General features: G+C 42.1%; 1 protein-coding gene across 2 annotated transcripts in view; it reads left to right on the top strand.

Annotated features, from left to right (window-relative positions):
* The window catches only part of CYFIP1 (cytoplasmic FMR1 interacting protein 1), a 125,851-nt gene that overhangs the window by 59,644 nt on the left and 54,399 nt on the right, over window positions 1–11,808 (top strand). The window contains exons 14-18 of one of the 2 annotated variants that reach the window (XM_034667994.1): window positions 5,343–5,509; window positions 6,766–6,913; window positions 7,695–7,842; window positions 9,286–9,442; window positions 10,652–10,748. In XM_034667994.1, coding sequence (XP_034523885.1) covers window positions 5,343–5,509; window positions 6,766–6,913; window positions 7,695–7,842; window positions 9,286–9,442; window positions 10,652–10,748 — 717 coding nt within the window. Of the gene's footprint in view, window positions 1–5,342; window positions 5,510–6,765; window positions 6,914–7,694; window positions 7,843–8,114; window positions 8,269–9,285; window positions 9,443–10,651; window positions 10,749–11,808 lie in introns of both variants that reach the window. The other variant, XM_034667993.1, reaches the window with a different exon arrangement.

Here is an 11,808-nt window from a genome sequence, read left to right as displayed (position 1 = left end):
GTTTGTATTTTCATAGATTTTAGAATCATTTTTTCATATTTCTCAGTGAAACCTGTTGAAGGTTTTTATGGGGATATGAATAAACCTATAGGTCATTTTAGGGAAAATTGATAAATTTAGAATAATAAGCCTTTTATGAACATGGTATATCCCTCCATTTATTTAGATTCTCTTTAATTTCTCTTTTATAATCTGTAAAACCCTTACACATCTTTTGTTAGCTTTATTTCTAGGTATTTGATATTAGATGGTAATGTTTTAAATTTTTTCTAAATGTTTGTCATTGGTATTTAGAATTAAAATTATTTTTTATATTTTTTCTTACATCTACCAACCTGTCTAAACTCATTTGTTAATTGTAACAAATTATCCATTGGATTTTCTACCAATATAATCATCAACTGAAAATATGGCAGTTTTATTTATCCCAACTTTCCATTTTTATTTATTTTTTTAATTACAGTGGGTAGGACCCCTGCTTGTTAAATAGGAGGCACCAGGCATCCTTGTCTCATTCCTCATCTCAAAGGGAAAGCTTCCAGCATTTCACCATATAATGTCTTTGCTGTGGGTTTCTTTTTTTATTTATTTGAGAGAGAGTGAGCACAAGTGTGGGGAGGGGCAGATGAGGGACAGGGAGAAGCAGACTCCCCGCTGAACAGGGAGAGCCTACTGTGGGACTTGATCCCAGGACTCCAGGATCATGACCTGAGCCGAAGGCAGACACCCACTGAGTGGTGTCACCCACTGAGCCACCCCAGGTGCCCCTGCTGTAGGTTTCTTAATAACCAAACTTTGTCAGATTAAGGAACTTGCCTTCCAGTCCTTGTTTGGTAAAAGAGATTTTATTATGAGTTCACATTAATTCTGTTAAACACTTTGTATCCACTAAGTGTGACTTTTCTCTTTTATTCCATTAATGTGGTGAATGTACATTGATTGTGAGGGGTTCCCCCTGACTTTTTTTTTTTTTTTTTTTAAATCAGGTTTGATGTTAAGGTAGCCTTGCATTCCTGGTATAAACTCAACTCAGCCATGACAGATTATCCTCTTTATGTATTGTTGGGTATAGTTTGCTAGTATTTTGCTTAGGATTTTTATATCAGACTTGATGAGTGAGAGTGTCTTTTACTATCATTTTTTAAAATCTTTTATTTTAAAATATTTTTATATTTACAGAAAATTGCAAAGATGATACAGTGAGTTCCTATATACCCCACACCCATTTTTCTTTATTGTTAACATTTCACATTAGTATTGTTATAATTAATAAACCAATATCAGTACATTGTTATTAACTAAAGTCCATACTTTATTCAGATTTCCTCAATCTTTCCATAATGTCTTAGTTCTGATCCAAGATCCCACATTACATTAAGTCATCATATCTCCTTAGGCTCCTCTGGGTTGTGAGTTTTTCAGACTTCCCTTGTTTTGGATGACCTTGACAGTTTTCAGGAGCATTGATCAGGTATTTTGTAGAATGTTTCTCAGTTGGTATTTATATGATTTTTTTTTCATGATTAGACTGGGGTTACAGGTTTGGGGAAGGAGGACCACAGAGGTGAGGCATCATTTCCATCGCATCACTTCAGGGGTACATACTGTCAACAAACTCATCATGGTTGGTGTCGACCTTGCTTACCTGGCCAAGGAAGTATTGTCAGGTTTCTCTATTAGGAAGTTACCCTACACCTTCCCTGCACCCCTGCTTTTTCCCCTTTCCATAGTGTACCTTAGAGAAGGAAGTCACTGCACACAGCCCACACCTGTGTAGTGAGTAATGTTACTTTTTTATAACCTTCCATTCTAGTTTTCTGGATGTCGGCTTCATAAAACAACTCATAGGGGGCTCCCTTCTTTTTGTATTGTATGGAGTGGTTTGTGTAAGGTTCATGTTACTTCTTCTTCCAGTGTTGCTGGCATTTACTGGTGAAACTTTCCCTTTATGGGATGGTTTTTGAAACATTCAGTTTCTTTACTATGTACATTTTCTATTTTTATTTGTATCAGTTTTGTTAAATTGTATTTTCAGGGATGGTAAGTTAGATTTTCAGGGAATTTTCAAAGAATCTTTTAAGATTTTCTCATATTTGTCATAAAGTTTTTCAAAATAAATTCTCATCTTATTTTGATAACAGGTTTTTTTTTCTACACATTATACAATTCACTTGTTTGAAGTATAAAAAATTCATTGCTTTTTTTAAATATATATTCACAGAGTTGTACAATCACAATCCAATTTAAGACATTTTTGTTTTGTCAAAAAGAAACTTCACACCCATTAGCAGTCACCCCCAATCCTCCTCTCCTTTCAGCCCTAGGCAGCCACCAGTCTGCTTTGTGACTCTGTAGGTTTGCTTATTCTGAACACCTCATATAAATGAAGTCATACAGTAAGTGGCTGATTGTGATTGGCTTCTTTCTTTCTTTCCTTCTTTCTTTTTTAAAATAAATTTGTTACAACTTGATTTTATTTTTTAGATTATTTTTTATTATTATGTGAGTCACCATACAGTACCTCATTAGCTTTTGACGTAGTGTTCCATGATTGATTGTTTGTGTGTAACACCCCGTGCTCCATGCGTGTTTGGCTTCTTTCACTGAACATCATGTTTTCAGGGTTCACACATGTATCAGTATTCTTTCCATTGCTGAACCCCATCCCATTGTATGGATGTAGCACATTGTATTTATTTTTTTAGCTGATTTTTTAGTTTGGTTGTTTCTACTTTTTCACGATTAGGAATAATGCTGCTATTAACTTTTGTGTACTAGTTTTTGTATGGACACATGTTTTCATTTCTTTTCAGGATACGTCTAGTAGTAGAATTTCTGGGTCATATGGTAACTCTGTTTAACATTTTGAGAAACTACCAGATGGGTTTTCCCAAGTGGCAGCGCTATTTTATATTCCTACCAACAGCGTATGAGGCTTCTACCTTCTCCAAATCCTTGTCAACACTTGTTATTGTCTGTCTTTTTAATTCTAGCCATCCTACTACACATGCAATATAGCTCATTATGATTTTGATTTGCATTTTCCTAACAACTAATGATGCTGAGCATATTTTCATGTGCTTATTGGCATTTTATGTATCTTCTTTGGAGAAATGTTTATTCAGATCCTTTGTCCATTTTTTAATTGGATTATTTATCTTCTTATTGAGTTCTTTATATATTCTAGATAAGAGTTCCTTATCAGACATATGATTTATATTCTTTTCTTCCATTTTGTGGCTGTCTTTTTACTTTCTTAGTGGGGTCCTTTGACATAAAGTCTTTATTATTTTTTGTAAAGTTCAGTTTACCTGTTTTTTTCTTTTGCTACTTGTGCTTTTGGTCTTATATCTAAGAAACCATTTCCCAACCCAAATCATGAAGATTTACTCTTATGTTTACTTCTAAAAATTTTATAGTTTTGCCTCTTAAATTTAAATGTGTGGTGCATTCTGAGTTAATTTTTTAGTATGGTGTGAGGTAGGGGCTAAGTTAGAGATTCCCAAAACTGCTCTCAGGCTTGATTTGCTAGAAGGACTCACAGGACTGAGTAGCTGTTCTACTCAAAGTTATAATTTATTACAGTGAAAGGAGACAGATTTAAAGCAGCAGAAGGCACATGGGTGAAGTCCAGGAGAAACCAGGTACAAACTTCTGGGTATTCCCTACTAGTGCACTTGTGCAGGTTGTGGTTAATTTTCCTGGCAGAGATGGGTGACAACATGTGGAAAATGTTGCTAACTAGGGAAGCTTACCCAAGATCTTAGTGTTCAGGTTTTTTATTGGGGGATAGTAATGTCGGCATGCAACACACCTTCATGATTAACCTCGGCTACTCAGACTCCTGTCTCCCAGTGCAAACATAGGTGTTCACCATAAATTACATTGTTGACATAAACTAGTCACTCTGATCCTCCAATGGCCCAGAGCCTTGGGTATACACAGATGCTCTTTTCAGGCAGAATATTCCCAGGGCCAAGAGCTCAGTTCCTAGGAGTTGACCAAGGGCCAGTCCTGAAAACAGGCCTTTCCTGGGAATATGGAGGGTTTGATCATCCCAGTTAACCCTTTCCTGCACAGGAGACCAACTTTATTAGTTTTGCATGTGGACACTGTTTGTTAAAAGGTAATATTTCCCTGTTGTTTTCACACACTATTGACTGTAAATGTGAAGATTTATTTTTGAACTCTTATTTCTGTTCCATTGATCTGTATGTTTATCCTATGCTGATATAGTCACATAATCTCTTAATATCTGTAAACTGTGTGATAATGCCCCCCTTTTCATTCTTAATGTTCATAGTTCATGCCTTGTCTATGTTTTTCTTGATTAGTCCTGTGAGAAAGTTGTCAATTCTATTATTTATTTACTTATTTTTTTAAACAGCTTTATCTTTGTTGATCACCTTCTATGGTATGCTTGTTTTCTGTTTTGTTAATTTTTACTTGTCATTATTTATTTCCCTCTAGTTTGGGAGAGTGTATTTTCCTTTTTTTTTTTTTAATACGGATTATGATAAATGTTAGATTATTATTGTCAGACTTTTTGTTTCCTGGCGTATGCCTCTAAAGTTCAAAATTTACTTTTTAGCACACCTTTTCCTATATTCCATAAATTTGAATACATAGTATTTTGATTTTCATTCAAGTTGATTTGAATTTGAATTCAGTTCAGTTTGAATTTGAATTGGGGCATTTGCTTTTTCAATAGAAATTTCCTTTTTTTCCTCATTAGAGAACCATCCAACAATCCCTCAGGCAAACAAATAGAACATGTGAGTGTGCCTTGAGGACATTATAGTGTCTGTGATGCTGTCACAGAGATGAATTTTAAGCATTTTAGTGTATTTTCTTCCAGGCCTTTTTATGCATATTAATTGAGCATGCTGGTACTGTATAACAGATGGGATTTGGGCTACAAACTCATATAACTTTTTTCTTTTCCAGCTAATAAAATATTTGCTTTCATAAATCTTTTTTATTCTTTTTCCTTTAAAGTCCTTCACAGGGGGCATGCCCTTATGTATTTTGGAGTATTCTGAGTGAGTTATCGAATGCCCCTGTTAGCTCCATGCCAAGCCAAGCAGATCCATCCCTGTCCTCAAGGTGCTCATGGTCTCATGGAGTCAGACCCAGGCACAGGAACAGCTGCTGACATAGAGCTAAGTTCGCTGTTCTTGGGAAGAGTTAATAGGGTACCAGCTTCAGAGCAAAACATGGGAGGCCAGGAGAGGTGCTGTGCACAAGAGAGAGGCAGCTTCCGGATGTGACTTGGCATCACCTAAGAAGGAGCCTTTTCCTGTCACCATCCACCACACCAAAAGTCGTGTGTCCCCCTGCAGGTGATTGCCATGATCAAAGGTCTGCAGGTACTGATGGGCAGGATGGAGAGTGTTTTCAACCATGCCATCCGGCACACCGTCTATGCTGCTCTGCAGGACTTTTCCCAGGTCACCCTCCGGGAACCACTCAGGCAGGCCATCAAGAAGAAGAAGAACGTCATCCAGAGGTCAGCCTCAGTGTAATACCTCCCTATGATCTCAGAGTCCAAAGTTGTAGAATCAGCTTAGATTTAAACAACTGTATAGTTAGATTTTCATAAATATGCTCAGTGCATTTATCTCCAACCTCCAGATGCCCTTCTGGTGAATTTCCTCTAAATGTAATGCAGTGGGCCCAATTATTTACCTGAGCAACATATAATAAATCAACTACAGAGTGTCTGAGCAGTGGGAACACAGGGACAAGGGTCTGTTTATCTTGGGGCAGGAGAGAGTCTCAAAATCTATATGACGATTCTGATCACCAGACTTATGGGGACAGAAAGCCCAGCATCACATTTCCCATCTTAAAGTGTGTTATCTTGAGTATTATTGCTTCTGTTCCTTTTGGCCTGTCCTACAAATTGGTCAGAGACTAACACAGATATTGCAGAGATCCTGTAGCAATCTCGAGCTAGTTTTCTCTAAATATTTAGCCTTTTAAAGCTGTCTTTCAGAGACATCTTTGTAAAATGAAGCTTCCTGGGGCTCACAAATATACTGATTTTATTTTGTTGCTTTATAATTGATGCATTTGACACCTGGCTTGGTAAATGACTTTTAGCATTAATAAAATTTGATGCTGTGAGTCTTCCCATTTGCTCATGTTTGCCATAATGGGAGGCTCACCACATGGGAAATGTGAAGTATACTCTAAGAGTAACTCAGGTTTTAGCCAGAACTTTCCCCACGAGGTGATAGGATAGGCACATGGATACATCTGCCAAGTGTGGTGCCTGTGGCAGGGGTGGGGGGGTATCTCTATATAGTGGAGCCCTGTTGGGGATGGGAGCATGTTCCAAATGTGTCTGAGACATAGGCCCAGTCCCTATGGTTATGTTGGTGACATGTTCCTGTTAGAAATCAGGGAAGCAGCCAAGGGAGGTTGAGTTTCAGCTCCCTAGGTGGATATTTGTGGTCTGTCCCCTGCTGTCTTTTGCATGACTCAGTGTTCAGGAAATAATAACTTGCAGGTTAATTGATACAAACTATAGCTAAGTCAGATCTTCTGGGGCTAGTAATGTCCCCCAGAAAATGATCTATTCAAAATTTCGCTTTGCACTGACTGGTCCATTACCACGTCCCTAACCATCCCCAAAGGAAATCACTTGTGAGAGTTGGCTGTCCCGAGAGCGATGTGTTAGGTGAGCCAATGCTGTGATTTTAAAAGTCCTGAGGGTGTCAGCGCTCTGTGCCTCGCTGATGACTTGATGGGGCTGTTTAGTGTCCTGCAGGCCATCAGGAAGACCGTGTGCGACTGGGAGACTGGGCATGAGCCCTTCAACGACCCAGCCTTGCGGGGCGAGAAGGACCCCAAGAGCGGCTTTGACATCAAAGTACCCCGGCGTGCTGTAGGACCCTCCAGCACTCAGGTTCTCATCCTCCCTGCTCCCCTGCTCCACTTGTTCCCCTGAGTGGGCTAACCCTGAGGTGAGGGTTGGTAAGCAAGGCCAGGAGTAAAATGACATAACCACTGTCTGCTCAAGATGATCAAGTATTGCCTGTGCCGTTTCTGCTCCTCTGTTCCTTGCCCAAGTGAATCTGGAGCATTAGCCAAGACGTCCTTGTGATTCTCAGATTTGATCATTTGCATGCAGAATTTAATTTGACTGCATTGACTCCCATTGCAAAAATGTGGGTGAAAGTCTATGTGTCTGTATTTACGCTGTGTTTCCTGGTGGGTGTTTAAATGTATGGTTATACTTTTTATGTTGGGACTAAAAATGATTGTTTCTGAAGATAAGTCTTAAGCCACCACTGCTGTTTTCTCTCCTGGCATGCTCAGCTCCCTGTCCCCCAAAAGTAGCTTTCTTCTGATTCTCAATACCTGATTTAATATGTCCCTCTGCTTTTCTCTTCCCATTTTGGGACTTAGCACTTCTTACTCATTGTTCTTCTGTTGGGGGCTTTTATAATCTCTTCTGCCAGTCTTCAGAGACCAGCAAAGCACGTTGTTGGCTCTATATGAAACCTCTCAAATACCTGGGAGGAAGGCATTTGGCCACTTAAGGAGGACGCTTGTCTTGGGTCTGTCCAATGTGCATGCACCCTCCCCACCCTTGGTTCCTGCGTGTGTGTCTCCCCACCCCATGATGTGTGTGTCCTGTGACTAATGGCTCTCTCCCACCTCTCCCCCCATCTGTCCGTGTCTAGCTCTACCTGGTGCGCACCATGGCGGAGTCCTTGAGCTCTGCCGAGCTGCTGAGGCAGCTCAAGTCTTTGGGCATGGAAAGACTCTTGCATGTGGTAAACGCGTTTCTGAGGCAGTCGTACACCTATCCGCCTCTTTTAACCTTTGGTGGTAAGACATCATTTGTTTTTCTTGTTGATGTTTATGGCACGAGGTGAACTGCTCCACTACAAATTCTTTCTCCCAAGCAGCACCAACTTGGCTACTTAGATGGGTGCCCAGACCCACTTTGAGGAGCTGGTGTAGTGGTAGGCTTACCACTCCAGCCTGGCTCTGGTCAGGGCTTAGCAGAGTAGTCTTCCTCTTGTGGTTTATCTAAGTTTGGTGTAACTAATGTACCATGTATATTTTCTCCCCCACAAATGTTTCCTTGGATAATGCAGCTTTACATGGTGAGAACCATGCTAGAGTCCCTCATTGCAGACAAAAGTGGTTCCAAGAAAACCTTGAGAAGTAGCCTTGAGGGGCCTACCATATTGGACATAGAAAAATTTCATCGAGAGTCATTCTTCTACACTCACTTGATAAATTTCAGTGGTAAGAGATACTGCTGACCAGCGTCTGGCAGCATGTTCTAACACTGCTAACACCGTCTAGAGTGCTTCTGCTGACCATCCCTGCTGTGGTCCCCTCAGACACCCAGACGGTGACCTGCGTTGTAACTTTTGTGATAATCCCTTGCCTGTTGCTTTAAATTCACGGCCAGCCAGGGCCCCCTTCATGTGGCATGGCCCTTCGAAAGATGAGGGCCGTGGGCCCGTGGCTGGCTGTGTGACTTGAATGCAGTCTTTTTAACCCGTATGAAGACAGAAACAGATGAATGTAATCTGTCACCTGGCTTGAGAACAAGATAATGATAAATATCAGAAACAGCCCCCACGAGCAGTGTGGAAGGCGGCAGTCACCTTGACCAGGGCGCTGGGTGGGTACCCTTTGTTATTGTGGAGTGTATGTTTACTCTGTTGCCGCAGCAGCTTGCTCAGAGCAGGAAGCCTCTGTCTTGGCTGCAGGTTTGGAGTAAATAGCAAGGCTTTTGTTTTTCACTTGTCAAAAGATGGACACGTGTTTTTTTTTTTTTTTTTTCATTTGTTTCTATTTTGCATTAGATAAACTTACACTAAATATGCATGTAATGCTCTATCTTTATCCTAAGTAAAATAAAATGACATGGTTTTTATTTCTCCTTTTAAAAAAATTAAAAGAAAAATTTTCCCCCTCCCAGTCCCTCAAAGAGACTCACAGGGTTGACAAGGTCCCATTGGTGGGTGGTGGTGTCTGTGCCGGACCCACAGGGGCCAGACGCTGACTCTGCTCTTTTCGTGAGCAAGAATGTGCACGGTCTAGGGTGGCTTTGCTTGCAGCCACATCGTGGTTGTCTCATCTCTAGTGTGAGGTGCCATGTCACCCCTCCCTGCTCACGTCCACTCCTGCATGGCTCAGGGCTGAGATTGAAGGAGCTGGTGACTGGAACATGCCCCTCCCTGTCCTAGATCATCCTGCTGAGTTTTTTCTGCTTGCAGAAGATTAACATGATTATCATTTGAATCCTTCAAGAAACACTCCAGCAGTGCTGTGACCTTTCACAGTTGTGGTTCCGAGAGTTCTTTCTGGAACTGACAATGGGCAGGAGGATACAGTTCCCCATTGAGATGTCCATGCCCTGGATCCTCACGGACCACATCCTGGAGACGAAGGAGGCATCAATGATGGAGTGAGTGCCCTGTGGACCTGTCTTAGCTCTTTGTGATGACCAGGGTCCTTGGTGGCATTTGGGAGCTGGGAGATGGAGGAGGGGGCTGGGCTGTTTTCAGTACTTCCTTTGAAGTTGTCATACTCGGGGTAAGATTTCAGAGATTAAAACAAGTAACGGGTTTCTTGGCTTTAGACTAAAATCAGGAACTCAGGCAGCAGAAGTCAGTGAGTCCCACCCTGTCAGGTGCTAGTGAGGCCCTGGGGGCTCAGCTAGGGTCAGCAAGAGCAGAGGTCACCTGGCCTCTCATGTGGCACAGCCCCTGAGCCAGATGAATTTGGGAGAGGAAGTGTTAATTGAATAGCTTTGTTTTGAGGTCAGGGCTCAAGGCCAGGGCAGGGGGTCAGAGACTTTCACAATAGGAGGTCCATGAAGGTAAAGTAATAGGAAAGGGAGATGTCTGGGAACAGACTGGGAGCTGACCCAGCAGGTTCTTCGGCACACAGAGCAGATGTACAGCACCTTGTCCTTGTACGTCAGTTCTTATGTGGTGGTCGGCAGGATGGCCTTCAATTTTCCCTGGAGTGGCCGTGTCATCTGTTCTGCAGCAGCAGAGAGGGGCTGAGGGGCATGGAGATCTCATGCAGAGGCCTTGGCATGCCTCTGTTTTGTGTCTTTGGAGTTGAGCTTGGCCCCACTGCTCACACAGCCTTCCTGCCGTGAGGTGGAAGCGGCCTTGCCCCATCAGAGGGACCTTACTGCTGGCTGCTGCCTTTTGTCCAGATAGGGGACAAGGGGAGAGGGGCTTTTGGCCATGCTGGACATGGTCATGGTCAGCTGTGGGACCCAGGATCTTCATATGTATTCTTATTAAGTCCGACAGTTCATTCTTAGAGAAAAGAAAATAACTTGTTATGTGGTTATAAGAAATACTATATTCTGTGGTGAAAAACTTTGAAACATAAATAAGTGAGAAGATGCCATTATAGGAGGTCCTTGTGGACCCACCAGGGGCCCTGGGCATGGCCTAAGTAAGTGTGTCCCATCTGTGGGATCGTCTGGCTTGGTCCATTAGGTTCCCTCAGCAGGAACCCCATTTGGTGTCTGAAGTAAGAGATTGTTTTTCCTCATGTGAGAGGTCAGTAATGTTAAATTTTACCTGGAGTGTGGGATGTGAGCGCGGAGAAGCCCTGTATGGAAGGCTGCGCTGACCATTCGACCCTTCTGCAGGTATGTTCTCTACTCCCTGGACCTGTACAATGACAGCGCACACTATGCCCTCACCAGGTTCAACAAGCAGTTTCTCTACGACGAAATTGAGGCAGAGGTGAGGGCCCAGGCACCTTTAACAAACTTTAATTTCCTTTTTCTTTGAGTATCAGAGGAAGCAAATTTTCTTTATAATATGTGGAGACCTTTTTTTTTTTTTTTAAGATTTTATTTATTTATTTGACAGAGAGAGACAGCCAGTGAGAGAGGGAACACAAGCAGGGGGAGTGGGAGAGGAAGAAGCAGGCTCCTAGCGGAGGAGCCTGATGTGGGGCTCGATCTCATAATGCCAGGATCATGCCCTGAGCCGAAGGCAGACGCTTAACTGCTGTGCCACCCAGGCGCCCCTATAATATGTGGAGACTTAAACAATAGAACGAACTTTAGAAATAAACATTTTGGAGTGAACCCTTCTATCTCTACTTTTCTTTTTGCATCTACACATGTGATGATTGGGGTCTTGCAACATAAGACTTGACTGCATGTTGTAAGCACCTCTGTATCCTCACCTGTCTTCTGTTACGAACACAGTTTAAACCAACCTCTATTTTATTTCATTTTAGCTTTTTATTTTTGCATATTGTAAGTAATGCTTTGATGAACTTCCTTGCTGCGTTCAATTATTTTTGAGGACAGATTCCTACAAGTAGAATTAATTAAATCTGTGTACATGCAGCTAAGGAGATAAATCTTACTTTGTAGCTTAATATTTAAGATCACTTAACCTCAACAAATTGCATTCTGCATCTAGATGTCTTTCTTTGCCTCCTCACAAAGACACTAGAAAGTGCTTCTTCAGGCAGATGTCATAGACTCCAGGGCTGTGTAGGGTAGGCATACGGCAGAGACCTTCAGGTCCTGGGGGTGGCTAGCCTTTGAGCACACGGTGTCCTTATCACACTTCGGGGGGGGGAGGCTAACCCCATTTGCAAGGTAAGATACAGTTTTGGGGGTGGTGTCACAAGGCTGTAGCCATCCTGTGTCTCCTCCCCGACCTCAGTGCCTAGAGCAGCCGGCCAGGTTCCAGGGGAGGCTACGTGCAGCTCCTGGGATACACAGCCCGGTGGCAGGAGCAGAACCCAAATGCAGTGCACATTAACTACTGGGAACACATGATG

Source organism: Ailuropoda melanoleuca, chromosome 9 (assembly GCF_002007445.2).
Source record: "Ailuropoda melanoleuca isolate Jingjing chromosome 9, ASM200744v2, whole genome shotgun sequence".
Taxonomy (NCBI): Eukaryota; Metazoa; Chordata; class Mammalia; order Carnivora; family Ursidae; genus Ailuropoda; species Ailuropoda melanoleuca.
This window is presented reverse-complemented; position numbering and strand designations above follow the sequence as displayed.